Source organism: Entelurus aequoreus, linkage group LG07, assembly GCF_033978785.1.
Source record: "Entelurus aequoreus isolate RoL-2023_Sb linkage group LG07, RoL_Eaeq_v1.1, whole genome shotgun sequence".
NCBI lineage: Eukaryota > Metazoa > Chordata > Actinopteri > Syngnathiformes > Syngnathidae > Entelurus > Entelurus aequoreus.
In genome coordinates, this window is record NC_084737.1 from 58,579,492 (window position 1) to 58,605,285 (window position 25,794).

Here is a 25,794-nt window from a genome sequence, read left to right on the forward strand (position 1 = left end):
AAGCTGCAACGCCCGCCGCCGCCGCTCCGTAGTTAGCTTCAATTGTTAAGCTTCGCCAAGCTGGAAATTATTAACCGTGTATTTACATGTTCATGGTTTAATAGTATTGTTGATCTTCTGTCTATCCTTCCAGTCAGGGGTTTTTTAAATTTTGTTTCTATCTGCATTTGAGCCCGATGCTATCACGTTAGCTCCGTAGCTAAAGTGCGTCAACGATGTATTGTCGTGGAGATAAAAGTCACTGTGAATGTCCATTTCGCGTTCTCGACTCTCATTTTCAAGAGGATATAGTATCCGAGGTGGTTTAAAATACAAATCCGTGATCCACAATAGAAAAAAGGAGAGTGTGTGGAATCCAATGAGCCCTTGTACTTAAGTTACGGTCAGAGCGAAAAAAGATACACCCTGCACTGCCTCTCTAGTCCTTCACTCTAACGTGCCTCATTCACGAATCTTTCATCCTCGCTCAAATTAATGGGGTAATCGTCACTTTCTCGGTCTGAATCTCTCTCGCTCCATTGTAAACATTGGGGAATTGTGAGGAATTCTTCCTCCTGTGACGTCATGCTACTTCCGGTATAGGCAAGGCTTTTTTTTATCAGCGACCAAATGTTGTGAACTTTATCGTCGATGTTCTATACTAAATCCCTTCAGCAAAAAAATAGCAATATCGCGAAATGATCAAGTATGACACATAGAATGGATCTGCTATCCCCGTTTAAATAAAAAAAATTCATTTCAGTAGGCCTTTAAACTCTGCCTAAACAGTGTTCGTCAAAGTATTGCATTTCATGATTAAACTGTGCAGGTGTACCTCATGTTGTAGCTGTCATCAAGAGTACCCCGGAAAAGGTTAAAGGTCACTCTGTGCAATATTAACACCATCACTTAATATTACTGTGAATGATTTGCTAGGATATGACCAAGCTTATCTGCACGTTCGGCTTTGACGAGAATGTGTGGCTCATCCACGTGCTTCTGGCATGCATGGGAGGTTATAAAAAGCTCACCTTTGCGTCAGGTTGGGCTTCAACTTTGGATCTGAGCAGTGAAGAGAAACAACGTCCACTCACACTCACCCGTGGCAGGTTAGTCGTGTCTCAATCCCCAGCAACTATCAGCCTCGCGTCACCGGTATTTGCTTGGAATATTACAAAAAAATGTCAACTAACAAGATAAAATGTATCCAAATGCATATATTTCACAGGAAAACGGTCTTGCTTTATTTTGTTTTCAACAGGTAAAGGTGAAATGGGGACGTCCAAGGCAAAAAGTGTAAGTACTCAGTTTTTATAAATTGTACAACATGTATGGTAGAAATCCATATATGGTAGAAATCCATCCATTTTCTACCGCTTGTCATTTATCATAATTCTGCATATGTAATCCATTTGTGATGCTTTGTAGAAAATCCTACTAATACATGTCAAAGATGTTACGTAGGCTACAGACTTAGACTTAAACTTAGACTTAGACAAACTTTATTGATCCACAAAGGAAATTGTTGCACACAGTAGCTCAGTTACAAAGGATGGAAAGGGTAAGGTTGGAAAGGATAATGTAGGTATAAAGTAGACAAAAAATGTACCATAGTAGCAATATAAAATATAACATATATGTAATATTTACATATTATATATACAGTATATACAAACCCCGTTTCCATATGAGTTGGGAAATTGTGTTGGATGTAAATATAAACGGAATACAATGATCTGCAAATCCTTTTCAACCCATGTTCAATTGAATGCACTACAAAGACAAGATATTTGATGTTCAAACTCAAAAACTGTATTTTTTTTTGCAAATAATAATTAATTTAGAATTTCATGGCTGCAACACGTGCCAAAGTAGTTGGGAAAGGGCATGTTCACCACTGTGTTACACGGCTTTTCCTTTTAAAAACACTCAGTAAACGTTTGGGAACTGAGGAGACACATTTTTTAAGCTTCTCAGGTGGAATTCTTTCCCATTCTTGCTTGATGTACAGCTTAAGTTGTTCAACAGTCCGGGGGTCTCCGTTGTGGTATTTTAGGCTTCATAATGCGCCACACATTTTCAATGGGAGACAGGTCTGGACTACAGGCAGGCCAGTCTAGTACCCGCACTCTTACTATGAAGCCACGTTGATGTAACACGTGGCTTGGCATTGTCTTGCTGAAATAAGCAGGGGCGTCCATGGTAACGTTGCTTGGATGGCAACATATGTTGCTCCAAAACCTGTATGTACCTTTCAGCATTAATGGCGCCTTCACAGATGTGTAAGTTACCCATGTCTTGGGCACTAATACACCCCCATACCATCACAGGTGCTGGCTTTTCTACTTTGCGCCTATAACAATCCGGATGGTTCTTTTCCTCTTTGGTCCGGAGGACACAACGTCCACAGTTTCCAAAAACAATTTGAAATGTGGACTCGTCAGACCACAGAACACTTTTCCACTTTGTATCAGTCCATCTTAGATGAGCTCAGGCCCAGCAAAGCCGACGGCGTTTCTGAGTGTTGTTGATAAACGGTTTTTGCCTTGCATAGGAGAGTTTTAACTTGCACTTACAGATGTAGCGACCAACTGTAGTTACTAACAGTGGGTTTCTGAAGTGTTCTTGAGCCCATGTGGTGATATCCTTTACACACTGATGTCGCTTGTTGATGCGGTACAGCCTGAGGGATCGAAGGTCACAGGCTTAGCTGCTTACGTGCAATGATTTCTCCAGATTCTCTGAACCCTTTGATGGGGTAGGTTGGAGTTCAAATCCCAGCCGAGTCATACCAAAGACTATAAAAATGGGACCCATAACCTCCCTGCTTGGCACTCAGCAACAAAGGGTTGCAGTTGGGGGTTAAATCACCAAAATGATTCCCGGGCGCGGCGCTGCTGCTACCCACTGCTCCCCAAGGGGATGGGACAAATGCAGAGGACAAATTTCACCACATCTAGTGTGTGTGTGACAATCATTGGTACTTTAATCTTAATCTTTAATCTTTAATATTACGGACCATAGATGGTGAAATCCCTAAATTCCTTGCAATAGCTGGTTGAGAAAGGTTTTTCTTAAACTGTTCAAGAATTTGCTCACGCATTTGTTGACAAAGTGGTGACCCTCGCCCCATCCTTGTTTGTGAATGACTGAGCATTTCATGAAATCTACTTTTATACCCAATCATGGCACCCACCTGTTCCAAATTTGCCTGTTCACCTGTGGGATGTTCCAAATAAGTGTTTGATGAGCATTCCTCAACTTTATCAGTATTTATTGCCACCTTTCCCAACTTCTTTGTCACGTGTTGCTGGCATCAAATTCTAAAGTTAATGATTATTTGCACAAAAAAAAAAAGTTTATCAGTTTGAAAATCAAATATGTTGTCTTTGTAGCATATTCAACTGAATATGGGTTGAAAATGATTTGCAAATCATTGTATTCCGTTTATATTTACATCCAACACAATTTCCCAACTCATGTGGAAACGGGGTTTGTAAATTGTTATTCAAGACAGCTTTGAAGATACACCTATTGCAGCTGCCCACATGACATGGATTTTTAATACTGGGTTTAACTAGTTTTTTATATCTTATGTTGTATTTTTCCTTTGTATAATGTTTGGTAATGCATGTATTCTTTGTATTTTTATTTTGTATGCTCCTATATGGACCCCAGGAAGACTAGCAGTCGCCTTGGCGTCAGCTACTGGGGATCCATTCAATAAACAATAAACAATAGGCCGAGAGCGATATTTTCTTAGTTTGTTTTCTATCGATACCTTACATAATTATAGGAAGAATATTTGTTGCTTACCTGACACTGCCATTTTGGGGAAGTCATATCCTGGGATAGTCACATGACTTCCACATGAGCACCATGCCAAAATGTTTCCGTTACATCTTTTAGGAACCTAATGAGTTAAAGTGAATCTCAAAGTAGTGTGGGACCCCTTTTAAGACATGTGAAGTGTTCTTATGGGTTCATAGTGTACACACATGGTCCTTGTTAATGCTGCGTCACTCTCTTCCAGGCTACCGTGTGTGGCTACCCGATTAGCATCTTTTTCATCGTGGTCAATGAGTTTTGTGAACGTTTCTCATACTATGGCATGCGAGGTGAGTTGCTTTGTTTTTGCAGTATTTCTCCTCTTGCACACAAGTTAAAGCAATAATAGGGAAGCTAATATCTGAAGCCAAACCCTGAACTTGAATTGTCTATATGAAGCAGGTTCTAAAGTAGCCTTCTATGGTTAACATATGTTATCTAATTTACAAACCAGTGTAGCATCCCTTCCTGTTTGCAGCTGTGCTTGTGCTGTACTTTAAGTACTTTCTAAAGTGGGACGATGACTTGGCCACGAGTATCTACCATACCTTTGTTGCTCTCTGCTACCTGACCCCAATATTGGGCGCCATTGTGGCGGACTCATGGCTCGGCAAGTTCAAGTGGGTCTCACAGCACCTCATAAAAGACAATCTAAACAAGAAGGTCCTTAACCTCCTCGCTGTTGCCTCCACACAGGACTATCGTGTATCTGTCCATTGTGTACGCACTGGGGCAGGTCACCCTGGCGGTCAGCGCCATCCACGACATCACAGACAGCGACATGGACGGCACCCCGGACAACATGGCTTTCCACGTGTGAGTGCTTCAACCGGTGTCACACAACCACCCAACAAAGATACATTCAGACTGACTGCGTTTTTTACTTCAGAGGTCTATCCATGGTCGGTTTGCTTCTCATCGCTCTGGGGACTGGAGGCATCAAACCCTGTGTGGCAGCCTTTGGTGGAGACCAGTTTGAAGACCACCAGGTCAGCAAAAGGAACCAAAATGTTAATTCTAAACTCCCAACACTGCTCTTGCACACTAAAATTGGAATTGGAGGTTAAATCACCAACAATGATTTCCGGGCATGGCCACCGCTGCTGCCCACTGCTCCCCTCACCTCTCAGTGGGTGAACAAGGGAATGGGTCAAATGCAGAGGACAAATTTCACCACACCTAGTGTGTGCGTGACAATCATTGGTACTATTACTTAACTAAAAAATATTGTGTTAAAAAATAACCCAATTTTAACCCAACTGCTGGTTCAGAAAAGGACGAACACCTTATTTGAGTTATTCTAACTCAACATTTTGGGATAATTTATTCAACCCAACTTTTGCGTTGAATTATTTAACCAAAAAGTTCAGTTATGATAACTTAATGTTGGGTTATTCCCCATCAAACTATTGGGTTGAATTATTTAAACCACAACTTTAGTTATGCTAACTCAGTGTTGGGTGATTGTAAATAGTGTTAATGAGATTAATCCGTAATAAAATTCCCCTCAAGAAAAAAGCATCTTTTTAATAAAAAAAAGCCTGAAACCCAAAAATGTGTTACTTGTTGAAAACAACCCAAAAATAATAATAATACTAAAATAATAATAATAATAATAATAATAAATAATAATAATAAAAATAATAACCCAGAAATTGAGTTAAAATAATACCCTTATAACCCACAAAATGGATTGCTATTCATAAAATAACTCAAAAATGTATCCCAACACTAGCAACTCATAACCTACTCAGTCGCCTAGTGCAGTGGTCCCCAACCACAGGGCCGCGGCCCGATACTGGTCCGCGGACCGATTGTTGATTTTTTATTAAATCAACATAAAAAACACAATATATACATTATATATCAATATAGATCAATACAGTCTGCAGGGATACAGTCCGTAAGCACACATGATTGTATTTCTTTATTAAAAAAAAAAAAAAAAAAAAAGAATTCCCCTCCCCCCCGGTCCGTGGGACAAATTTTCAAGCGTTGCCCCTGCTACAAAAAGGTTGGGGACCACTGGCCTAGTGTTTAGAGTGTCCACCCTGAGATCGGTAGGTTGTGAGTTCAAACCCCGGCCATTACCTCCCTGCTTGGCACTCAGCATCAAGGGTTGGAATTGGGGGTTAAATCACCAAAAATGAATCCCGGGCACGGCACCGCTGCTGCCTACTGCTCCCCTCACCTCCCAGGGGGTGATCAAGGGGATGGGTCAAATGCAGAGGACAAATTTCAGCACACCTAGTGTGTGTGTGACAATCATTGGTACTTTAACTTTGACTTTAATAACCCAGTATTTTTGTGTGTGTGTGTGTAGATACAATCCTTCCAACCTCAAGGTCTCCAAGTCAAGCAAGTCTCAAAAGTCCAACTGGAACTAGAATTCATCTTAACTTGAAGCAGTTTAACCATTCTACTTGAAAAAGTCATACATAAATACACATTTTCTTTGCATGGACAAGGTCCACATACATGATAATGGTACCAAAGTAAACGGTAGACTTTGGTGCTTACTGAAGATGTGAAAATGTAGATGTCTCTGTATGCAAAAGCTGCTTGTTCAGTGAATATTAGTGGTTGAGGAATGATACTAGACGGGTTGGAACAGCTGAGAATACACCGCTTCCCACCTACAGCTTTCTTCTTTGCTATCTCCATTGTTCATTAAACAAATTGCAAAAGATTCACCAACACAGATGTCCAGAATACTGTGGAATTTTGCGATGAAAACAGACGACTTAATAGCTGGCCACAACGGTGTCCCAAAATGTCCGCTACAATCCGTGACGTCACGCGCAAACGTCATCATACCGAGACGTTTGCAGCAGGATATTTCGCGGGAAATTTAAAATGGCACTTTACTAATCTAACCCGGCCGTATTGGCATGTGTTGCAATGTTAAGATTTCATCATTGATATATAAACTATATGACTGCGTGGTCGGTAGTAGTGGGTTTCAGTAGGCCTTTAAGTTTCTTACATTGGTGTTATGTTGTATACAATTATTTGTGACATACGCTTCTCTCTGACTGCTTCCATGTCTTCAACATTTGGCCTTTTAAGTGCTTCTTTTTTATTATTTTTTTAATTATTAATCAGTCCAACAAAATAATACACAATAATATCATAATAATACAATTCCAATTCCAAAACCAGCCCAGCAACATTCAGAATAGCAATCAACAGAGCAATTGAGAAGACACACAAACATGACACAAAACAATCCAAAAGTAGTCAAACAAAAATGAATAATATCAACAACAGCATCAATATTAATAAGAATTCCAACATTGCAGTGATGTCATGGTTTTGTGATCATGTTTTGTTTTAGTTGTGTCCTTTTGGTTTAAGACTTTTTAGTTCCTGTTTACGCTTCCTGGTTTGGTCACCATGGCAACTTATCAGTTTCACCTGTCCCAATGTTGGAATCACGCATCTGTTTGTAATCAAGAGAGAGTATTTAAGCCTGTCATTTTCTGTTGGTCGGGCTGGCGACATTCTGTCATGACGTGGACTGTAGGGTGGTTTGTTTTCCCGGAATGCAAAGGAATTGGATCGGACATGGGATGAAGGTAAATACATCATTTAATTTTACACTAACAAAAGAACAAACAAAAGGCGCGCACAAGGCGGAGAACAAACGTGGCTATGAAAACAATACTGACACATGGACAGAAACTATGGACATAAAACAAAACTCGCTAACTGTTACATGAAAAAACAAAGCTTACTTGGCATGGCATGAAGCATAAACTATGGTAGCAAGCGTAGCATGGGTAACAGAGTTAGTAGACGTAACAGAGGTAACAGAAGTCAATGTCGCCAGGCCGACCAACAGAAAATGACAGGCTTAAATACTCTCTCTTGATTACAAACAGGTGCGTGATTCCAACAGTGGGACAGGTGAAACTAATAAGTTGCCATGGTGACCAAACCAGGAAGCGTAAACAGGAACTAAAAAGTCTTAAACCAACAGGACATAACTAAAACAAAACATGATCATAAAGACATGACAAGTGATTAGAAATCCCTCATTTACATTATCATCAAAGCCATTTATAAAACATAAAAACATTTAAAAAATGAACAATAGTGTCACAGTGGCTTCCACTTGCATCGCATCTCATAAGCTTTACAACACACTGTGTCCAATATTTTCCACAAAGATAAAATAAGTCATATTTTAGGTTCATTTAACAGTCAAAACTAATTTAAATAATGGATCCCATATTCCAAGATATGACTCATTATTATCTAAACTAAGTTCTTCTGTTTTTCTAAAATTCATGGAGTATTTAGCTGCCGTTCCTCTGCTTACAGCAGGGGTGTCCAAACTTTAACCGACGAGGGCCGCATTCAGTAAAACGGAAGGACGCGGGGGCCATTTTTGACACATTTTGTTCTCTAAAGATGCTAAAACCCAACCAGTGTATGTCAATATATGCTCAGCTAGCTGAACAAAACATCCCTGTTAGCTTTGTGTTGTAGGTGACAAAGAAAATAAGTGTCATCTAACAACGAGGGCTGTCAAAATTAACGTGATCAATCACCAAAAATATTGCATTAATCATGTAAAGACGCAGATTAATCACACAGTTTATTTTGCTCCTTTACTGTAAACGGACTCTAACAATGAAATTACATTTCTAACCAATTATTGAGGCCTTTTTTAATTGAATTAAAATTTTGAAGTTAAATGAAATCATGCAAGCGAGTAATAGTTGTGATTAATCATGATTAATCCAATTTCCAAAGTGTGATTAATCTGACTTTATAAGTGTATTGTTTGACAGCATTACTAATAACGTCTTGGTAATATTGATTGATTGATTGATTGATTGAGACTTTTATTAGTAGGTTGCACAATACAGTACATATTCCGTACAATTGACCACTAAATGGTAACACCCGAATAAGTTTTTCAACTTGTTTAAGTCGGGGTCCACGTTGATCAATTCATGGTATAAATATATACTATCAGCATAACACAGTCATCACACAAGTTAATCATCAGAGTATATACATTGAATTATTTACATTATTTACAATCCGGGGGGTGGGATGGTTAGGTTTGGTTGATATCAGCACTTCAGTCATCAACAATTATATCATCTGAGAAATAGACATTGAAACAGTGTAGGTCTTACTTCGTAGGATAGGTACAGCGAGCAGTGAACATAGTGAGCTCAGAAAGCATAAGAACAAGTATATATATATATTTGATTATTTACATTTGATTAATTACAATCTGGCGAGGTGGGATGTGGTGGGGGAGGGTGTTAGTCTAAATAATAAACTCATTCAATTTCTACAACCTGCCAAGGGCCATTAGCAAACAAGTGGCGGGCCGAAACTGGCCCCCGGGCCGCACTTTGGACACCCCTGGCTTACAGCATGTGGATGTAAAACGTGTAAATTGATAGAAGCAACCACACTGGCCTCTGTATTGTAGTCCAGTGGTTTTAAAAGGTTAACTAATGACGGCAGAAAATTATTCCATTGCTAACTTTTGATCAGAATTCCCAGGAGTTGTCATGCTTTGAAACCATATTTTCAACTCATACTTTTCCAAGGCAGAGTATGAACACTATCTCCAATTAACTCACTTATCTATTCTTCCTCAGCATTTTTCGAGCTGAGTTGTTGATTAACTATTAGGAACATCTGTCTCAGTGATGTTAGACCGTTGTTCAAGGCCAAGTACTAAGATAAGTGTACATTGCATAATGTTGCTTCCTGACTTTTTTTACGTCCTGTATCCAACAGGAGAAGCAGAGAAGCACTTTCTTCTCCATATTCTACCTGTCCATCAATGCAGGTAGTCTGCTGTCCACTGTCATCACCCCCATTCTCAGAGGTATGGTTAGACGTAGTCAAATTTTTTTTAGCTGTGGCCTGGATGTACTGTATATGATGAGTTTTTTTTCACATATGTTACGTTGTAGCTCAGGATTGTGGGATCTACAGCCAGCAGAAGTGCTACCCGCTGGCTTTTGGAGTTCCTGCAGCCCTCATGGTGGTCGCTCTGAGTAAGAACCCATCTTTGTTACATGCCGCAATCATGGCACCTGCACTCATGCTAATTAGCTAAAAACATTTAATAATTTGTAAATACTTTTCATCCATGTTCTGTGCGTGTAGTCGTGTTTATTGTTGGAAGTGGAATGTACACCAAAGCTTCTCCTCAAGGAAACATCCTGGTGAAAGTATGCAAATGCATTTGGGTATGAGCACCTTCTAAAGACAAAACCAGTACTGTTATGATCATATTATTTACAGTATTTAATTCAATATTCACATCTTTTTTCCCTTACAGTTTGCTGTTGCTAACCGCTTTAGGCATCGTGGTTCAGAATACCCTAAAAGGGAGCACTGGATGGACTGGGCTGATGAGAAATATGATGTAAGATCAGAGTATTCACACAATGATATATCGATAACATTGCAATTTCCCTTGTGAAAACAAGGACGATAAAAGTGTGGTGAACCCTGACATGAAAGTCACGATAGTTGTTCAAATGCAGTTTATTAGGAAGATATACACAACTCCTTAAATATTGGGGCTGTACTGTAACAGTACGGCATCCTCTTGGTGTGGTACGCAACTCGGTATTAAAGTCATAGTTTGGTTCATTTTTCATCCAGTAAGGGAACAGCTTAGCTTTTCAGCTTTAATGATTTTTCAAATGAAATGAATAACTACAAAATGCTGGCAGCTAATAATGTGACAAATGCAATTTTAAAATAAAATAATAGAAATAATAGCATACAAAAAAAATCAATGGATGTTGGGCCACTTTGATTCATATTGTGCAGTAAAGATGAGTAAAGATTTATCTTGTTTGCAATTGCATATTTGTGATGTCATGATACTGTGCGTGCGGCCTGTTGTGTACAGCAAACAGCATCATAGCGAGGCAGTCGCCAGTGCGGGCTGTCAAAACAAGACATTTCGCTCGTAATTTGAAAAAACTTATTTTGCAAATATTAAATGGGGAGGTTTAAAGACGAGCTTTAGCGCCATAAATCTGATGAATTACCCTAAAATTCTAACCTGACTCTCGCCAGATCCTTGTAGTTCGCTTAGCTCCACACAAGGATCTGGGACTTCTCAATAGGAGATGTATTTCAGAAGGCGGGGCACATCATTGTATGTGATTGGATAAACTACTTGTCCGTTATCTTGAATGACGTGCTACTTCAACCACTCACATCGAAATCAACCCGTGACGCTGATGAGAGCGACGCTGGGAAATCCAAACCCGGTCGAGAGAAGAGCCAAAACATCCTTGCCTTCAAAACCGTTTTCTGTTCATCTTTTAAAGAATTAATATTCGATACATTCGACAAAACAGGTGCAATAGCAGAATCAATGTCAGCACACGATGCAGCGAAGGCTGCGTGCCGCCATTGTTGTTTGAATCAGTCGCTTCGGCGCTACGTCACATCTATGAAACCCCACCCGGCGATCCTGATTGGTTCATTACTTTTTGCTATCTGGAAGGAGTTTGCAATACCTTCGAGCCCAGATCCTTGTGTGGAGCTCAGCGAACTACAAGGATCTGGTGAGAGTCAGGTTACTAAAATTCACTAACATGAATATTTATGACAGCAATACGAAACTGCCTGTGCTGTTAGTCTGTGATATAGTGTTAATAGTGGCGACCGCAGCAAACGTGAAGCCACAGGACTGATGACAAAGCGATTGATAAGAGGCACGAGTTTGAAAGAAAAGACCTTAGAGCGAAAGCATTTGACGACAAAATAAGTAATTGTTTAATTTTATGGTTCATCAAGAAGCACAGATAACGTTTATGATTTTATAAATGTAAAAAATGCGCTATTTTGGCGTCGTTGCTAACTGCAATAAATTATCTTATTGACTTAGTTCTAATAGCCTTATTTATATATGTTGTGTTGGATATACAGTTTTTTTTTCCATTTTTGAAACCATATTCAGAATGTGTGAATTGCTTGTTGTCTATCAATGAAATAATTGAAATGTTTTTATATTAATACATTCCATTTTTGTTTTCTGTTGTATGCATTGATTCTAGTTATTTGCATGGGTCAGAATTATAGTAGGAAGTGAATTTTTACTGAAATTATAGTTTAGTTAATTAAGTATAGAAATATTAGTTGACATTATCCTGATCTCTACAATAGATTTGTATATTTTTTGTTAGAGTGTATGCTTCACAGAAAAGTGCAAATTGTTAAATTAATTTATTCTCACAAAATCTTGTGTAAATGTACAGTATATACAAAAATATTGTTTATCGGTTGTAAATTCTGTAAATTATTGTCTCAATTTTCCATTATCATGCATACGTATTAATAAGTTCACCTTACTAAAGTGTACCTTATGACATCTTAGGGATCACATGTTTTCTTATTCTTTTTTTGTAGAAACTTCTGATTGCACAGGTGAAGATGGTGGTCAAGGTTCTGTTCCTCTATATCCCCTTGCCAATGTTCTGGGCTCTCTTTGACCAGCAGGTGAACATCCCCCCCACCTCCATATCTTCACTGTATTGTTGTGTCAAACACAGCCTAGTCGGTTCTTGTATAACAGTAAGCTGCATGTACTGAACAGGGATCCAGATGGACCCTTCAGGCAACTACCATGGACGGTGACTTTGTAAGTATTTTTTGATAAAGAGCCCTGCTTTGGTGTTCCAAAATCAAGATTTTAAAACATGCCTTTTTTCAACAGGGTGTCCTCATTATCCAGCCAGACCAGATGCAGGTGAACAGTTTTGTCACTTATCTTTGTGAAGATGTTTTTAAACCAACTCATTGAACAAGTGACCTTGTGGTCCATCCAGACGGTCAACCCCATCTTGATCCTGATTTTGGTGCCAATCATGGACAGTATGATCTACCCGCTCATCTCCAAGTGCAAGTTAAACTTTACGTGAGTTTTGCAGTCATGCTTAATTAGCAGCAAATCACAGTAACATTATGCAATGGAATTGTTCAGACTGAAAATAGCTTAGCTTTCGACCATTAACATAATTAGCTGCTTTTTAATATTCCAGTGTCGAGGAATCGTCAATACGGACTTCATATTTAAATTTTGGTCAAGACAAGTAAATATTGATCTTATACTACCCTTGCTATCAATTCTATCTATATTTGGATTGATTTGTTCACCACTTACAATCCTGAAGATGACCCAATTAGAACTTGCTACCTTACATTACTTCATCACACAGTCACAGGTTTTCAGATGATCCACACAATTTCAGGGATGTGTTTACGATCAAGAACACTATTGATCACTTTTTGGTGATATCTGTATAACCAAAGTTTGTGTGTGTGTTGTAGTCCATTGAAGAGGATGACCGTTGGCATGTTCCTAGCTGCTCTGGCGTTTGTTGCCGCAGCCCTTATTCAGCTGCAGATTGACGTTAGTGTGACAGCGGTGAAAACACAATTGAATGTCTCTTGTCAAAACTGCTTACATACATTAATCTCCCCACTTTTAGCAAACCTTACCTACCTTCCCATCAAGTAATGAGGGCCAAGTAAAGTTCCTCAACATGCTGAACAAGCCACTGGACATAAAGGCTGGGTCACAGTCGCTGCAGTTGAACGCGTTTACGGTACTCCAACAAACAGATGGTACTGATGATCCACTCAGACCACCAGCAAGTCACCTGACTTTTTATGGATTTTGCTATATCAGGCCAGCAATGACTACCTGACCTTTGAAGAGTCGTTTGGTTTGGAACTGAGCCCTGAGGCCATTTACCCTATCAGTTTAACGGACGGCTCCCGGAATACTATAGTCATTCTACAAGATGGGCCCCAGCCCATGCCAGTAAAGGTCAGCAATGCCAGCAGACGATGGGGACAAGGGAACATGTCTTTGGTTTGAATTTAACTAAATATATTTATTTTCTTCAGTTTGAAGACCTCGCAGTCAAGCCGGATGAGGGAGCTAATGCTATAAGGCAAGTTGCTGACGATTTAAGCATGTATTATTACCGTTTTCTCAAATAGGACAGCCTCAGTCGGAGGGAATAGTGCCGGATCCTAAGTATGTATTCCATTTATCCTAAAGTAGTATTTATAAATACTTTGCATTCCATGTATCTTTGAATACTTTGTATCATGCGCTATCCCCTCGGACTGGAGATGTACAGTCTTTGAGCATAAACTGATGAAGGCTGCTCGGATGAGAAGCGGATTGTCTTCCAGACAATCTGAACAGTCCAGTTGCGATTGAGTAAATGCCCTGAAAATACAATGACCTTGATTAATGAGAATTGTCCCAGGCACACAGTCACAGTTGTAACTAATAGGTCTTTTTTCTGCAGGTTTTTCAACAGCCTCGACTCAGTTTTAAATATAACAGTTGGCAGTCTGGACTTCAACGGCGTTAGTGCTTTCAACATGTCAACATATGTTGCAGTGCCACAGGGGAAGTAAGGATTTTCTGGTCTTTTCTTTTCTAGTCTTGCATGTCAATCAATGAGAAATTTCCTCAATCAGACCACTTTCTGTCTTGCTACAACCAGTGCACAGTTCCTGATCCAGAATAGTTCAGGAGCGGAATGTAAATACAACCAGCAATTTGGCTTTGGCAGTTCTTACACCTTGGTCATCCCACCAACATTTGTATTTGGACCAAATGTAACAAAACATTTACATAATTACTTTTGTAGTGTATATTTTGACCGAGGTTGTGCATCTGAGTGTTTATTTTGTGTCCTCAAGTGTGAAGAAGACATCCGTCAAGTGATGGACATCAGTCCAAACTCCATCCACATGGCCTGGCAGGTTCCTCAGTACTTCCTCATCACGGCAGGAGAGGTGGTCTTTTCTGTTACGGGCCTGGAATTCTCCTACTCACAGGTACTTATTACATGCATCAAAAAAAAGTTCTAACATGCATAAATCATTAGTAAGCATAAAATATCAGCTTTAAAATCATTCAAATCCTACATATTCCGTACGGGGATTAGTTTATCTGCTGTTTTGATGTTGTCTTCAGTCTTGAGAAGTAGAACACCTCTAATGTCGTGGTAGTACGATCGTGGAACCTACAGTAATAGTATGGACAGTGGAACCACGAAGGTCAAAACCATTAATGGAATATCATACTATGCCATGCCTAGTTTCTTTATAAGGCTCGTAACAACAACCACAGTTGAAAACAAAGGGCCGTACACCAAAATAAGTAAAACTATCGAAAAGCTAAAAAAAAACATTCAAATATAGTTTGTAAGCAGAAGTAACAAATACATGCTCAAAATGTACATAGTCAGATAAGATAGGATAACAAAGACTGAGTCAAAATTAATATGTTTTAAAGTGGGTTTTAAGATGAGTTTTTAAAAAAAGTGGCCTGTCTCACATGAAGAGGGAAATCGACGGACATGTATCCATGAAAATATGAAGAAACTTTTGATGGTATGTGCGACAGAGAAGCAGCACGACAGAGAAACTTTAGAAGTCGGTTTTCCCAAGTATAAAAGACCAGCATTCAGAGCTGCATTTCTATTGCGAGTTCCCTGCACCGTGACAGAGCAAAGTGAGGATGCACTGCCGCTCTGCTGTAGCTACGAAGGCCAATATCTAACCACCAACTTGAAATCCAACTGCACCCCAATAGCTTTCCAAGGTAAATGCTGTACATGATCACTTTATAAAACTACTGTAGTTATTATGATTTCTAGTGCATTCGATTATAAAGTTAAAAAGCTGTATTATTCCCTGTGGGGAAATTTAGGCGTCGGTAGCAGAAACAGAAAAAAGGAAGACAATAAAACCATCAAAACAGAATACTATAAAAAATATTTGTTATATAATTATAATTTAACTATATATAATTGTTATATTATAAGTATGGACAATAATACATTGAACATAAGACAGCTGGTGGTTCTGATAATACAGAATATAATATCTGTATATTATATGTGGCTATTGCATTGTGTTTTTTTTTTATTTTCCAAAAGTTATTTTTTATTTTTAAAAGGTATCTTGCATGTTAAAATTGTGGTGCTTTTTGGGAGCCAAGCGCAGATTAAATTGAGTTTAACTCACTTCAATGGGCAGGGCTGTTTTGACATACAAGGGTTTTGAATTACAAGCTCTCTTGTAGAACCAAACCTGTAAGACAGTACTTGAATTTAATGAATTGCAACTTTATCTTAAAATTGCTATGAAAAACATGACATGTCATATTTTTCACAATAATAACAATGCTATGAAGTCACTCAGTAAATTTCACGGTTTGAAATGATTTAAAATGAATAATTACTAGGGCTGTCAAAGTTAACATTGTAGGAGTGTAGGCAGAGAAACGACGGAGATTTATTCCTCTTTGGAGAGCCAAGTAACACTCCGTTTATTTTCAGAGAGAACCACAACAACAACAAACCTGTCGCACAGGTAATTACGTCAGCACCACAGAGGTGTGTCTCAACACTTCAAAGTAAAAGCACCTATACACCTATGCAAGTAAACATGGGCTAGAACGCAGTGAATTATAACCGTAATAATTAATAAGTGTCCTGTGTGTGTATATCCACCACACACGTCCCCCCAGAATTCACAAGAACTGGCCCAGTGAAACGACCAGGGAACCGAATGACCCGCCCAAAGCGATTCCGAAGCTCCTGGGCAGGCGGAGGGGGGTGAAGCGGGAGGGTGACAGCCGGCTGCTGACGGCGAGCAGACGTCGGTTGGCAGTGTGGGGGTCGACCGCGACGTGGTGCCTGAGCCACCTCAACTGAACGGCCCAAATCCAGGTGGGCTGGCTTCAGCCGGTCCACTGAGACGCGATCCAGTCTGCCCCCAATGTCAATGACAAATGTCTTATCCCCAGCCTCCACAACCCGATAAGGACCGTCGTATGGTGGTTGCAAGGGCCCCCTATGGGCATCGTGGCGGATGAACACATACCCCGCTGCTCGCAGGTCAGGGGGGATGTGCACCTGGGGCAAGCAGTGGTGCGAGGTCGGGACTGGTAGGAAGGTACGGGCAGTGTCCATGAGGCTACGCCGCTGGTCAGAAGCAGACCAGGGGACTGTAGTGCGGGGTATAAATTCACCTGGGACTCTGAGGGTCTGGCCATAAACTAACTCCGCTGAGGAAGACAGGAGGTCCTCCTTAGGCGCAGTTCTAATCCCCAGCATCACCCACGGGAGCTTGTCGACCCAGCCGTCGTCTGTGAGAGAAGCCTTAAGGGCGGCCTTCATGTCCCTGTGAAAACGTTCACACATGCCGTTTGCTTGAGGGTGGTATGCTGTAGTGCGGTGGAGTGAGACACCCAACTGACAGGCAACAGTATTCCAGAGCTCGGAAGTAAACTGGGGGCCACGATCAGACGAAAGGTCAGATGGGGCACCATACCGGGCGACCCAGGTACCAATGAAGGCCCGGGCCACATCAGCTGATGTCGTTGCCGACAGTGGGACAACCTCCAGCCAACGGGTGGTCCGGTCCTCCATAGTCAGAAGGTGAGTAAATCCCCTGGAGGGAGGAAGGGGTCCCACCAGGTCAACGTTGACGTGGTCAAAACGCCTTTCGGGAACTGCAAACTGCTCCAACGGGGCCTTAACATGGCGATGGATCTTAGCGCGTTGGCATGCCACACAGGTCCTGACCCAGTCGCGAATGTCCTTCTTGAGGCCATGCCAGACAAACTTTGCTGCCACGAGACGCTGTGACGGCTTGCTGCCTGGGTGCGAGAGGCCATGTATGGCGTCGAAAACTTGCCGTCTCCAGACCTGCGGCACCACAGGACGGGGCAGGTCCAGAGATACGTCGCAGAGCAGCGTTGTGCCGGCATCGCCGAACGGGACGTCCGCCAACTGGAGGCCAGTGACCGCTGTTCTGTACGCCTGAATGTCGGGGTCCGAAACTTGGTTCACAGCCATTCGGGCATAGTCTATTCCAAGGTGGACAGCACCAATGACCACACGGGAGAGGCAGTCAGCCACGGGATTGTCTTTTCCTGACACATGTTTAATGTCCGTGGTAAATTCAGAAATAAAAGCTAGGTGGCGCTGTTGCCTGGCAGACCATGGTTCCGACACCTTGGCCATGGCGAAGGTCAAAGGCTTGTGATCCACAAAGGCAGTGAACGGACGGGCTTCCAGCAGGAAACGGAAATGACGGATGGCTAAATACAGGGCGAGGAGTTCACGGTCAAAAGTGCTATATTTCTGCTCACTGGACCTAAGTTGGCGGCTGAAAAAAGCGAGAGGTTGCCAAACACTATTGACCAACTGCTGGAGAACAGCACCAACAGCATAGTCTGAGGCGTCCGTGGTCAGAGCAACAGGGGCGTCAGGCACCGGGTGAGCCAGCATAGTTGCGTCCGCGAGTGCATCCTTTGTAGCAGAGAAAGCTGCCAACATGTCCGTGGACCAAGAAAGGGCATGCTTAGAAGTTTTTTTACCCTTGTGAGCGCTGTATAGGGGGCGCATAAGGTCGGCAGCCCGAGGCACAAAACGGTGGTAAAAATTGACCATGCCGCAGAACTCTTGTAGAGCCTTGACAGTGTGAGGCTGCGGAAGCCCCAACACTGCCTCCACCTTTGACGGCAGAGGAATCGCCCCTGCTGTAGTGATGTGGTGGCCCAGGAAATCCATGGAAGACAGTCCAAACTGGCATTTCGCTGGGTTGATGATCAAGCCGTGCTGCTGGAGACGACTGAAGAGAAGACGCAGGTGTGATAGGTGCTCTGCCTCAGACGTGCTGGCCACTAGGATATCGTCCAGGTAGACAAAAACGAATGACAAGTCACGCAGCACCGTGTCCATCAATCGCTGAAAGGTCTGGGCAGCATTTTTTAGTCCGAATGGCATCCGTAGAAACTCAAAAAGCCCGAATGGGGTAATCACCGCTGTTTTGGGAATGTCCTGAGGCTGAACTGGTACCTGGTGATAGCCCCGGACGAGGTCCACTTTAGAAAAAATAGACGCACCCGCCAGGTGGGCAGAAAAGTCATGGATGTGTGGAATAGGGTACCGGTCCGGCGTAGTGACAGCATTAAGGCGTCGGTAGTCGCCGCACGGGCGCCAACCACCATTGGGCTTTGGCACCAGGTGAAGGGGGGAGGCCCAGGGACTGTTCGACCGGCGGACGATGCCAAGGCGTTCCATGGCGTCGAACTCAGCTCTTGCGATACTGAGCTTGTGTGGGTCAAGGCGCCGGGCTTTGGCGTGCACAGGCGGGCCATTGGTGGAGATGTAGTGCAACACACCATGTTTGGCGGAGGCGGAGGAGAAGGTAGGTGCGGTGATGTCTGAGAACTCCTTGAGGAGGTGAGAAAAGTCATCAGCGGGCGAGAGGGCACTGCACAGCTTCGTCGGGGCAGTGTCACTGTGTTCACAGGGAAATGAGCCGAATGTTTCAGCATGGACGAGGCGGCGGTTCCTCACATCCACTAGAAGCTTGTTGGCAAAAAGGAAATCAGCACCCAACAGGGGAGTGGACACCTTTGCTGACACAAAATCCCAGGTAAAACGCTGACCAGCAAAACTCACTGTCACAGTGCGTGTGCCAAAGGTGTGGATTGTGCTGCCATTTGCGGCCAGAAGGGGGGGGGCACACGGCCCTGCGCGAATGTCTGTGGCTGATGCTGGCAGCGCACTCATATGGGCACCTGTGTCACAAAGAAAGCGACGACCGGAGAGGGAGTCAGTAATAAACAGCAAGCCGCTGGTACGGCCGTCACCCACGGCTGCTAATAGGTGGCGGCCGGTGCGTTTCCCGACGCACTGAATGTACAGGGGGGAAGGCATTTCTTGGCTTTGTTGCCAAACTTGGCGTGGTAGAAACACAATCCTCCTGACTGCTTTGCACGTCGGGGCACAGTAGTGGTGGCAGAGATGGAGTATGGCTGGTGCATATGGTCATCACTGGTGGCAGTAGACGTGGAAGGGGGCGTGGCTGCAAAACATTTCTTCCCAGCTGAGAAAAATTTGTCCGCCTCCCTGGCCAACTGGCGAAAATCAGTAATAGATGAATTCGCAAGTGCCAAACGAACTTGTTCTGGAAGCTGCTGCAGGAATAGTTCTTTGAAAAGAAAACACGGCTGATGGTCTCCCAGCAGAGCCAGCATGTGATCCATCAGCTCAGAAGGCTTACTGTCGCCGAGACCGGGAAGTGAGAGGAGTTGGCGCGCACGTTCGGATTCAGAAAGTCCAAAAGTCTCCAGTAGATGCGCCTTCAGAGCGGCGTATTTGTTGCGTGCAGGAGGACGTTCTAGCAGACTCACCTCTCTCCCCGCAGTCGAGCTTGTAAGGGACGCCACCACATGATAAAACTTTGTTTCGTCCGTCGTAATGTCTTTGATGGCGAATTGAGCCTCCGCCTGTGCGAACCACGCAATTGCGTTCCCTTCCCAAAAGTCGGGCAACTTTAGTGTAGCAGACATGTTCAGTAAACTCTGGAAACGTCCAAGAGTAAAAAGGGGTCACCAATCTAGGAGTGTAGGCAGAGAAACGACGGAGATTTATTCCTCTTTGGAGAGCCAAGTAACACTCCGTTTATTTTCAGAGAGAACCACAACAACAACAAACCTGTCGCACAGGTAATTACGTCAGCACCACAGAGGTGTGTCTCAACACTTCAAAGTAAAAGCACCTATGCACCTATGCAAGTAAACATGGGCTAGAACGCAGTGAATTATAACCGTAATAATTAATAAGTGTCCTGTGTGTGTATATCCACCACAACATGATAATAACGTGTTTACTATAAATTCCTTTAACGGCGATAATTTTTACACGCGATTCACGTTTTTGACCCTCGGCCCGTTCTGTAGTTTGGGGAAATGTGTAATGGCGTCCAGTTACTGTTGAGCCACGAGCTCGAAAATAGCTAGCAGAACTGCAAAAAGAAAGAGGGACCTTATGGAAATCTCAGATCCAAAGCCATGGCAAGACAATACAATTTTACATTCAATTGCCATGAGACGACACCATTGGAGGGAACGCTGAGCGCCATTGCTGCTTGGCGTGAGGAGAAGCTTCACATTCGTGTTTGGATTACAGTTAAGTGCATTAATAACATAAAATGTAGATTGTTACTCGAACTGCTTTAGAAAGATGGAATAGAAGCTCAGCAGAAACAAAGATGGTAGAGAAAAAATGTAAAGTCACTTTTATGTGAGATTTTCTCATACCATTCACACACGTTCGGTTTAACCAACAAAACAACAAAAAATCATCTTACAATACAATCATGCTATTCTATGTTATTATGTGATATTTTTACCTAAATAAATGTTTTCTGGCAGACTGAAATTAGGTGTATTGTAATGGCAACGGAGATATAAAGTAAGAAGATTGTCTTTGAACAAGCTCGTCTTCTTCTTCGCTACCACTGAGACTAGGTTTAATACTGCCCACTGCAGCCCACATCGAATAATTACAGTTCACTACACAATATTACCATAGCTATGGTATATTTCTTTATAACCTGTTCTGATTGATCGTCCTCAATTACAGACTGTTTAACAGGCTGAATATTAAATTGTATTAATAAGTAGGTAGAGAAGGTTAAAACATAGTCATGCAGAGATATGAATGCCATTAAGTGATGTAAGTAATTACATAAGCACACTACATCCACGCATCACTCTGCAGAAGGAAAATATAAAGGTCATTCATAAGGCAGGATAAAGGGATCATACAAATACATTTTTCTTACATTCAAAACTATTGAAATTTAAAGATCTTCTGGAACTACAAACAGTACAAATTACATATAAATCAAAAAACAATTCACTGCCTGGAAGTGTGCAAACATTTTCAACTGAAAGGGAACGGGGTTATAATTTAAGGGGTCATTTCAATCTTAAAATTTAGAATGTATGCACAACATGAAGACGCTTTTGTTTCAATATGTTGGGTTAAATTATTGAACATTTTGAATGCTGAATTGAAAATGTCCAAACTTAATTTTGTTTAAAAAACGATACAAAAACACGATTTTCAATATGTACAAGAACGAGGGTTCCTAGCAATCACGAAGTGTTTTCATTATTATTATTATTATTCTAATTATTTGGGTAATTATTTACTTGTTACTGGTTGGTGTTACCATCAGTTGGTACGTGTATTCATGTGACTATATACAGTATGTGTATATTGTATGTATGCACTGTGTTTTTGTACTAAAGAAAAGTGGGTAAAGATTATTGATAATATATTGTAATAAGACCGGTAAATGTATCATTGTATATAATAATAATAATAATAATAATAATAATAATAATAATGATGATAAGAAAGGTAGTTCTTTGACTTATAAAATAAGGGGTGGGAGTAAAAAAGGGTTCACTTTTTCCCACTCCTTTTTGGGTATGATTTTGTATGTGTTTTCATTGTGAAATATTTATTTTTATTGTTATCAATATTATTTCCTTTTTTGATTATTTTTTATTTTGCTTTGTTTTATATTTCCAAAATAAACTACTACTACTACTAACTTGTACAACGTGTAAAGTACAAAATATCAGAAACATACTGTATATTAATATAGAAAAAATACTAAAAAACTACCTAAAAATATGAACAAAAAATACCGTGGCTGTAAGGCTGACATGGAGATAGTTGATCATCTCTTTAGCAAATGAAGTATAGTTGAGAATATAATATATATAACATATAGTTTAGAACAGGGGTCACCAACCTTTTTGAAACCAAGAGCTACTTCTTGGGTACTGATTAATGCGAAGGGCTACCAGTTTGATACACACTTAAATAAATTGCCAGAAATAGCCAATTTGCTCAATTTACCTTTGACTCTATGTTATTATTAATAATTAATGATATTTACACTTAATTGAACGGTTTAAAAGAGGAGAAAACACGAAAAAAAGGACAATTACATTTTGAAACATAGTTTATCTTCAATTTCGACTCTTTAAAATTCAAAATTCAACCGAAAAAAAAGAAGAGAAAAACTAGCAAATTCGAATCTTTCTGAAAAAATTAAAAAAATAATTTATGGAACATCATTAGTAATTTTTCCTGATTAAGATTAATTTTAGAATTTTGATGACATGTTTTAAATAGGTTAAAATCCAATCTGCACTTTGTTAGAATATAAAACAAATTGGACCAAGCTATATTTCTAACAAAGACAAATCATTATTTCTTCTAGATTTTCCAGAACAAAAATTTTAAAAGAAATTCAAAAGACTTTGAAATAAGATTTAAATTTGATTCTACAGATTTTCTAGATTTTCCAGAATAATTTTCTTTGAATTTTAATCATAGTAAATTTGAAGAAATATTTCACAAGTATTCTTCGTCGAAAAAACAGAAGCTAAAATGAAGAATTAAATTAAAATGTATTTATTATTATTTACAATAAAAATTTTTTTTACTTGAACATTGATTTAAATTGTCAGTAAAGAAGAGGAAGGAATTTAAAAGGTAAAAATGTATATGTGTTTAAAAATCCTAAAATCATTTTTAAGGTTGTATTTTTTCTCTAAAATTGTCTTTCTGAAAGTTATAAGAAGCAAAGTAAAAAAAAAAAAGAATTTATTTAAACAAGTGAAGACCAAGTCTTTAAAATATTTTCTTGGATTTTCAAATTCTATTTGAGTTTTGTCTCTCTTGGAATTAAAAATGTCGGGCAAAGCGAGACCAGCTTGCTAGTAAATAAATAACATTTAAAAAATAGAGGCAGCTCACTGGTAAGTGCTGCTATTTGAGCTATTTTTAGAACAGGCCAGCGGGCTACTCATCTGGTCCTTACGGGCTACCTGGTGCCCGCGGGCACCGCGTTGGTGACCCCTGGTTTAGAATATAGTACAGTTTTACATTTAGAAAACAAATGAATGAATAAACATTTAACATCACTTTTACATTTATTGAAGATTCTTGTGTTCGCCAACGCTGCGAGGAGCAGAGATGGAGGAGGGGAGAGAACTTCCTGTATTTGGGCTAACACATTTTTTACTGTTTTATTTTTCTCCATTTTTTTATCTATTCATTACTTACTTCAATACTGTCAAGCAGTGTGCCTGAAGCAGAAACTATTTTCTGTATTAACTCAATCCTGGATATTTTTATGCAGTTCTTAAAATTCTTGCGTTCTTTACTTCCCAGGCTCCCAGCAACATGAAGTCGGTGCTGCAGGCAGGTTGGCTGTTAACCGTTGCTGTCGGTAACATCATTGTGCTTATTGTTGCTGAGGCAGCGACGCTTTCAGATCAGGTTTGTGCTTTAAGTAAACTGCAAAGTATGACGTATTATACCATGAAACAATAAGATTGCTGACAATAATGTACACAAAATGTATCCATTGCATCCATCAGTGGGCCGAGTACATTCTCTTTGCATCCCTGCTGGTGGCTGTGTGCTTCATCTTTGCCTTCATGGCCCACTTCTACACGTACATTGACCCGGTTAAGATCGAAGCTCAGTTCAGTGAGATGGAACCCGATGATAAGTGGAAGAAGAACCCTGGGAGGGACGCCGTTGAGCATCATAATGCAGACAGGAGGAGTTCAGCTTCAAGCTCAGATGAGGAGAAAAACGTTTCTCAGACCAGGATATAAATATTAATGGGGAAAAAAACACTCACCTCAACCCATAATGATGTATATAAACGTTGCTTGGTTCTGTGTTTTGTATCGTCTGTTTAATGTCAAAAGTGGAACTAATTTGTTTTTGATTGTTTTTTGTTTTTAAAATGTGAGCATTCCCAGTCTGGGTTTGCGCGTATTCTACCATCGACTTAAGTACTTTTGTTTTTCCGTGCTTCTGAGGGTGCAATTAGTCCAGCCCCCCGGGAAGGTGAAACATCATATTGCACTTTTAATGTACCTTGACAAGTTTGGATGCAGTGAACCCTACACCTAATAAAAAGACGAAGATGCATTTTTAGACAATATGATTTGCCTGAGTGGCTAGGAGACGGTAGAAAATGGACTAGTAAGGACAAATAAAAAAAAAATAATACAGAAAAAAATTATATATATATATATATATATATATATATATATATATATATATATATATATATATATATATATATATATATATATATATATATATATAATTATTATTTTTTTTTAACTAAGGACTTCCTGCGGGCCGGAATTTGGACACTGGGGGGCTGTGTCCGGCCCGCGGGCCGTAGTTTGGGGACCCCTGCTCTAAGGTGTGTGCTCGTGCAATTGTGCACTAATGAAGTGAATTATATTCATATAATGCTTTTCTCTAGTGACTCAAAGCACTTTACACAGTGAAACCCATTATCTAATTTATATTTACACCAGCGTGGGTGGAACTGGGAGCAGGTGGGTAAAGCATCTTGCCCAAGGACACAAAGTGATGAGCATGGTGGAAGCAGGGATCAAACTTGTAACCCTCTAGTTGCTGGCACGGCCGCTCTACCAACCGAGCCACGCTGCCCCACTACTCAAACATCCTATGCACACAGCAAATCTATGCTGCGCACAAAATAAAATCCAAACAAAACTCAAAATAAAATAAACCTTGTTTATCTGTACGATTGTGCAATGCAACTTTGTGAGTGACAGGTGACAACAAGCAGCCAGATAAAACAATGTTCGTCAACACTGTTCAATTATTGTAACATCTGTCGAGATGCTTTAGGGAAGACCGGAGGTCGATCGATCACTTTATTGAGCAAAACTGTGCCGTAACCACACCACAAAAACATTAGCAAAAAGCTTATATTTAGCAAATTTGGTCATTTTCTGCCATACAAACTACGCCAAAAACAACTCTCTGTCATCTGTCATATCAAAAGTAGCAGCTCTTGTCATTGTCACGGTTGGTTAGGCTGACCATACATCCTCTTTTCCCCGGACATGTCCTCTTTTGCGGGTGTGTCCGGGGCGTCCGGGCGGCATTGCGGGTGTCCGGGGTTTCTTAAATGCCTCAAATGTCCGGCATTTTGAGTTAGGGTTGCGTGTAATTTCAATGTACGTCTTGGGCAGGGATCGGCAACCCCTAACAACTAAAT

General features: G+C 40.7%; 1 protein-coding gene across 1 annotated transcript in view; it reads left to right on the forward strand.

The window, feature by feature from the left end:
* slc15a1b (solute carrier family 15 member 1b) overlaps nucleotides 1-24,358 on the forward strand; it is a gene marked incomplete at its 5' end in the record, with an annotated part of 30,339 nt that extends 5,981 nt beyond the window's left edge. The window contains 21 exons of the mRNA XM_062052165.1: nucleotides 4,013-4,097; nucleotides 4,286-4,427; nucleotides 4,504-4,623; nucleotides 4,697-4,796; nucleotides 9,580-9,670; nucleotides 9,759-9,842; nucleotides 9,955-10,037; nucleotides 10,130-10,216; nucleotides 12,223-12,312; nucleotides 12,410-12,454; nucleotides 12,530-12,562; nucleotides 12,642-12,730; nucleotides 13,144-13,225; nucleotides 13,305-13,421; nucleotides 13,505-13,639; nucleotides 13,726-13,772; nucleotides 14,139-14,246; nucleotides 14,340-14,454; nucleotides 14,539-14,676; nucleotides 23,907-24,014; nucleotides 24,116-24,358. Coding sequence (XP_061908149.1) covers nucleotides 4,013-4,097; nucleotides 4,286-4,427; nucleotides 4,504-4,623; nucleotides 4,697-4,796; nucleotides 9,580-9,670; nucleotides 9,759-9,842; nucleotides 9,955-10,037; nucleotides 10,130-10,216; nucleotides 12,223-12,312; nucleotides 12,410-12,454; nucleotides 12,530-12,562; nucleotides 12,642-12,730; nucleotides 13,144-13,225; nucleotides 13,305-13,421; nucleotides 13,505-13,639; nucleotides 13,726-13,772; nucleotides 14,139-14,246; nucleotides 14,340-14,454; nucleotides 14,539-14,676; nucleotides 23,907-24,014; nucleotides 24,116-24,358 — 2,142 coding nt within the window. The remainder of the gene's footprint in view (nucleotides 1-4,012; nucleotides 4,098-4,285; nucleotides 4,428-4,503; nucleotides 4,624-4,696; nucleotides 4,797-9,579; nucleotides 9,671-9,758; nucleotides 9,843-9,954; nucleotides 10,038-10,129; nucleotides 10,217-12,222; nucleotides 12,313-12,409; nucleotides 12,455-12,529; nucleotides 12,563-12,641; nucleotides 12,731-13,143; nucleotides 13,226-13,304; nucleotides 13,422-13,504; nucleotides 13,640-13,725; nucleotides 13,773-14,138; nucleotides 14,247-14,339; nucleotides 14,455-14,538; nucleotides 14,677-23,906; nucleotides 24,015-24,115) is intronic.
* Between the last annotated feature and the right edge of the window lie 1,436 nt (nucleotides 24,359-25,794).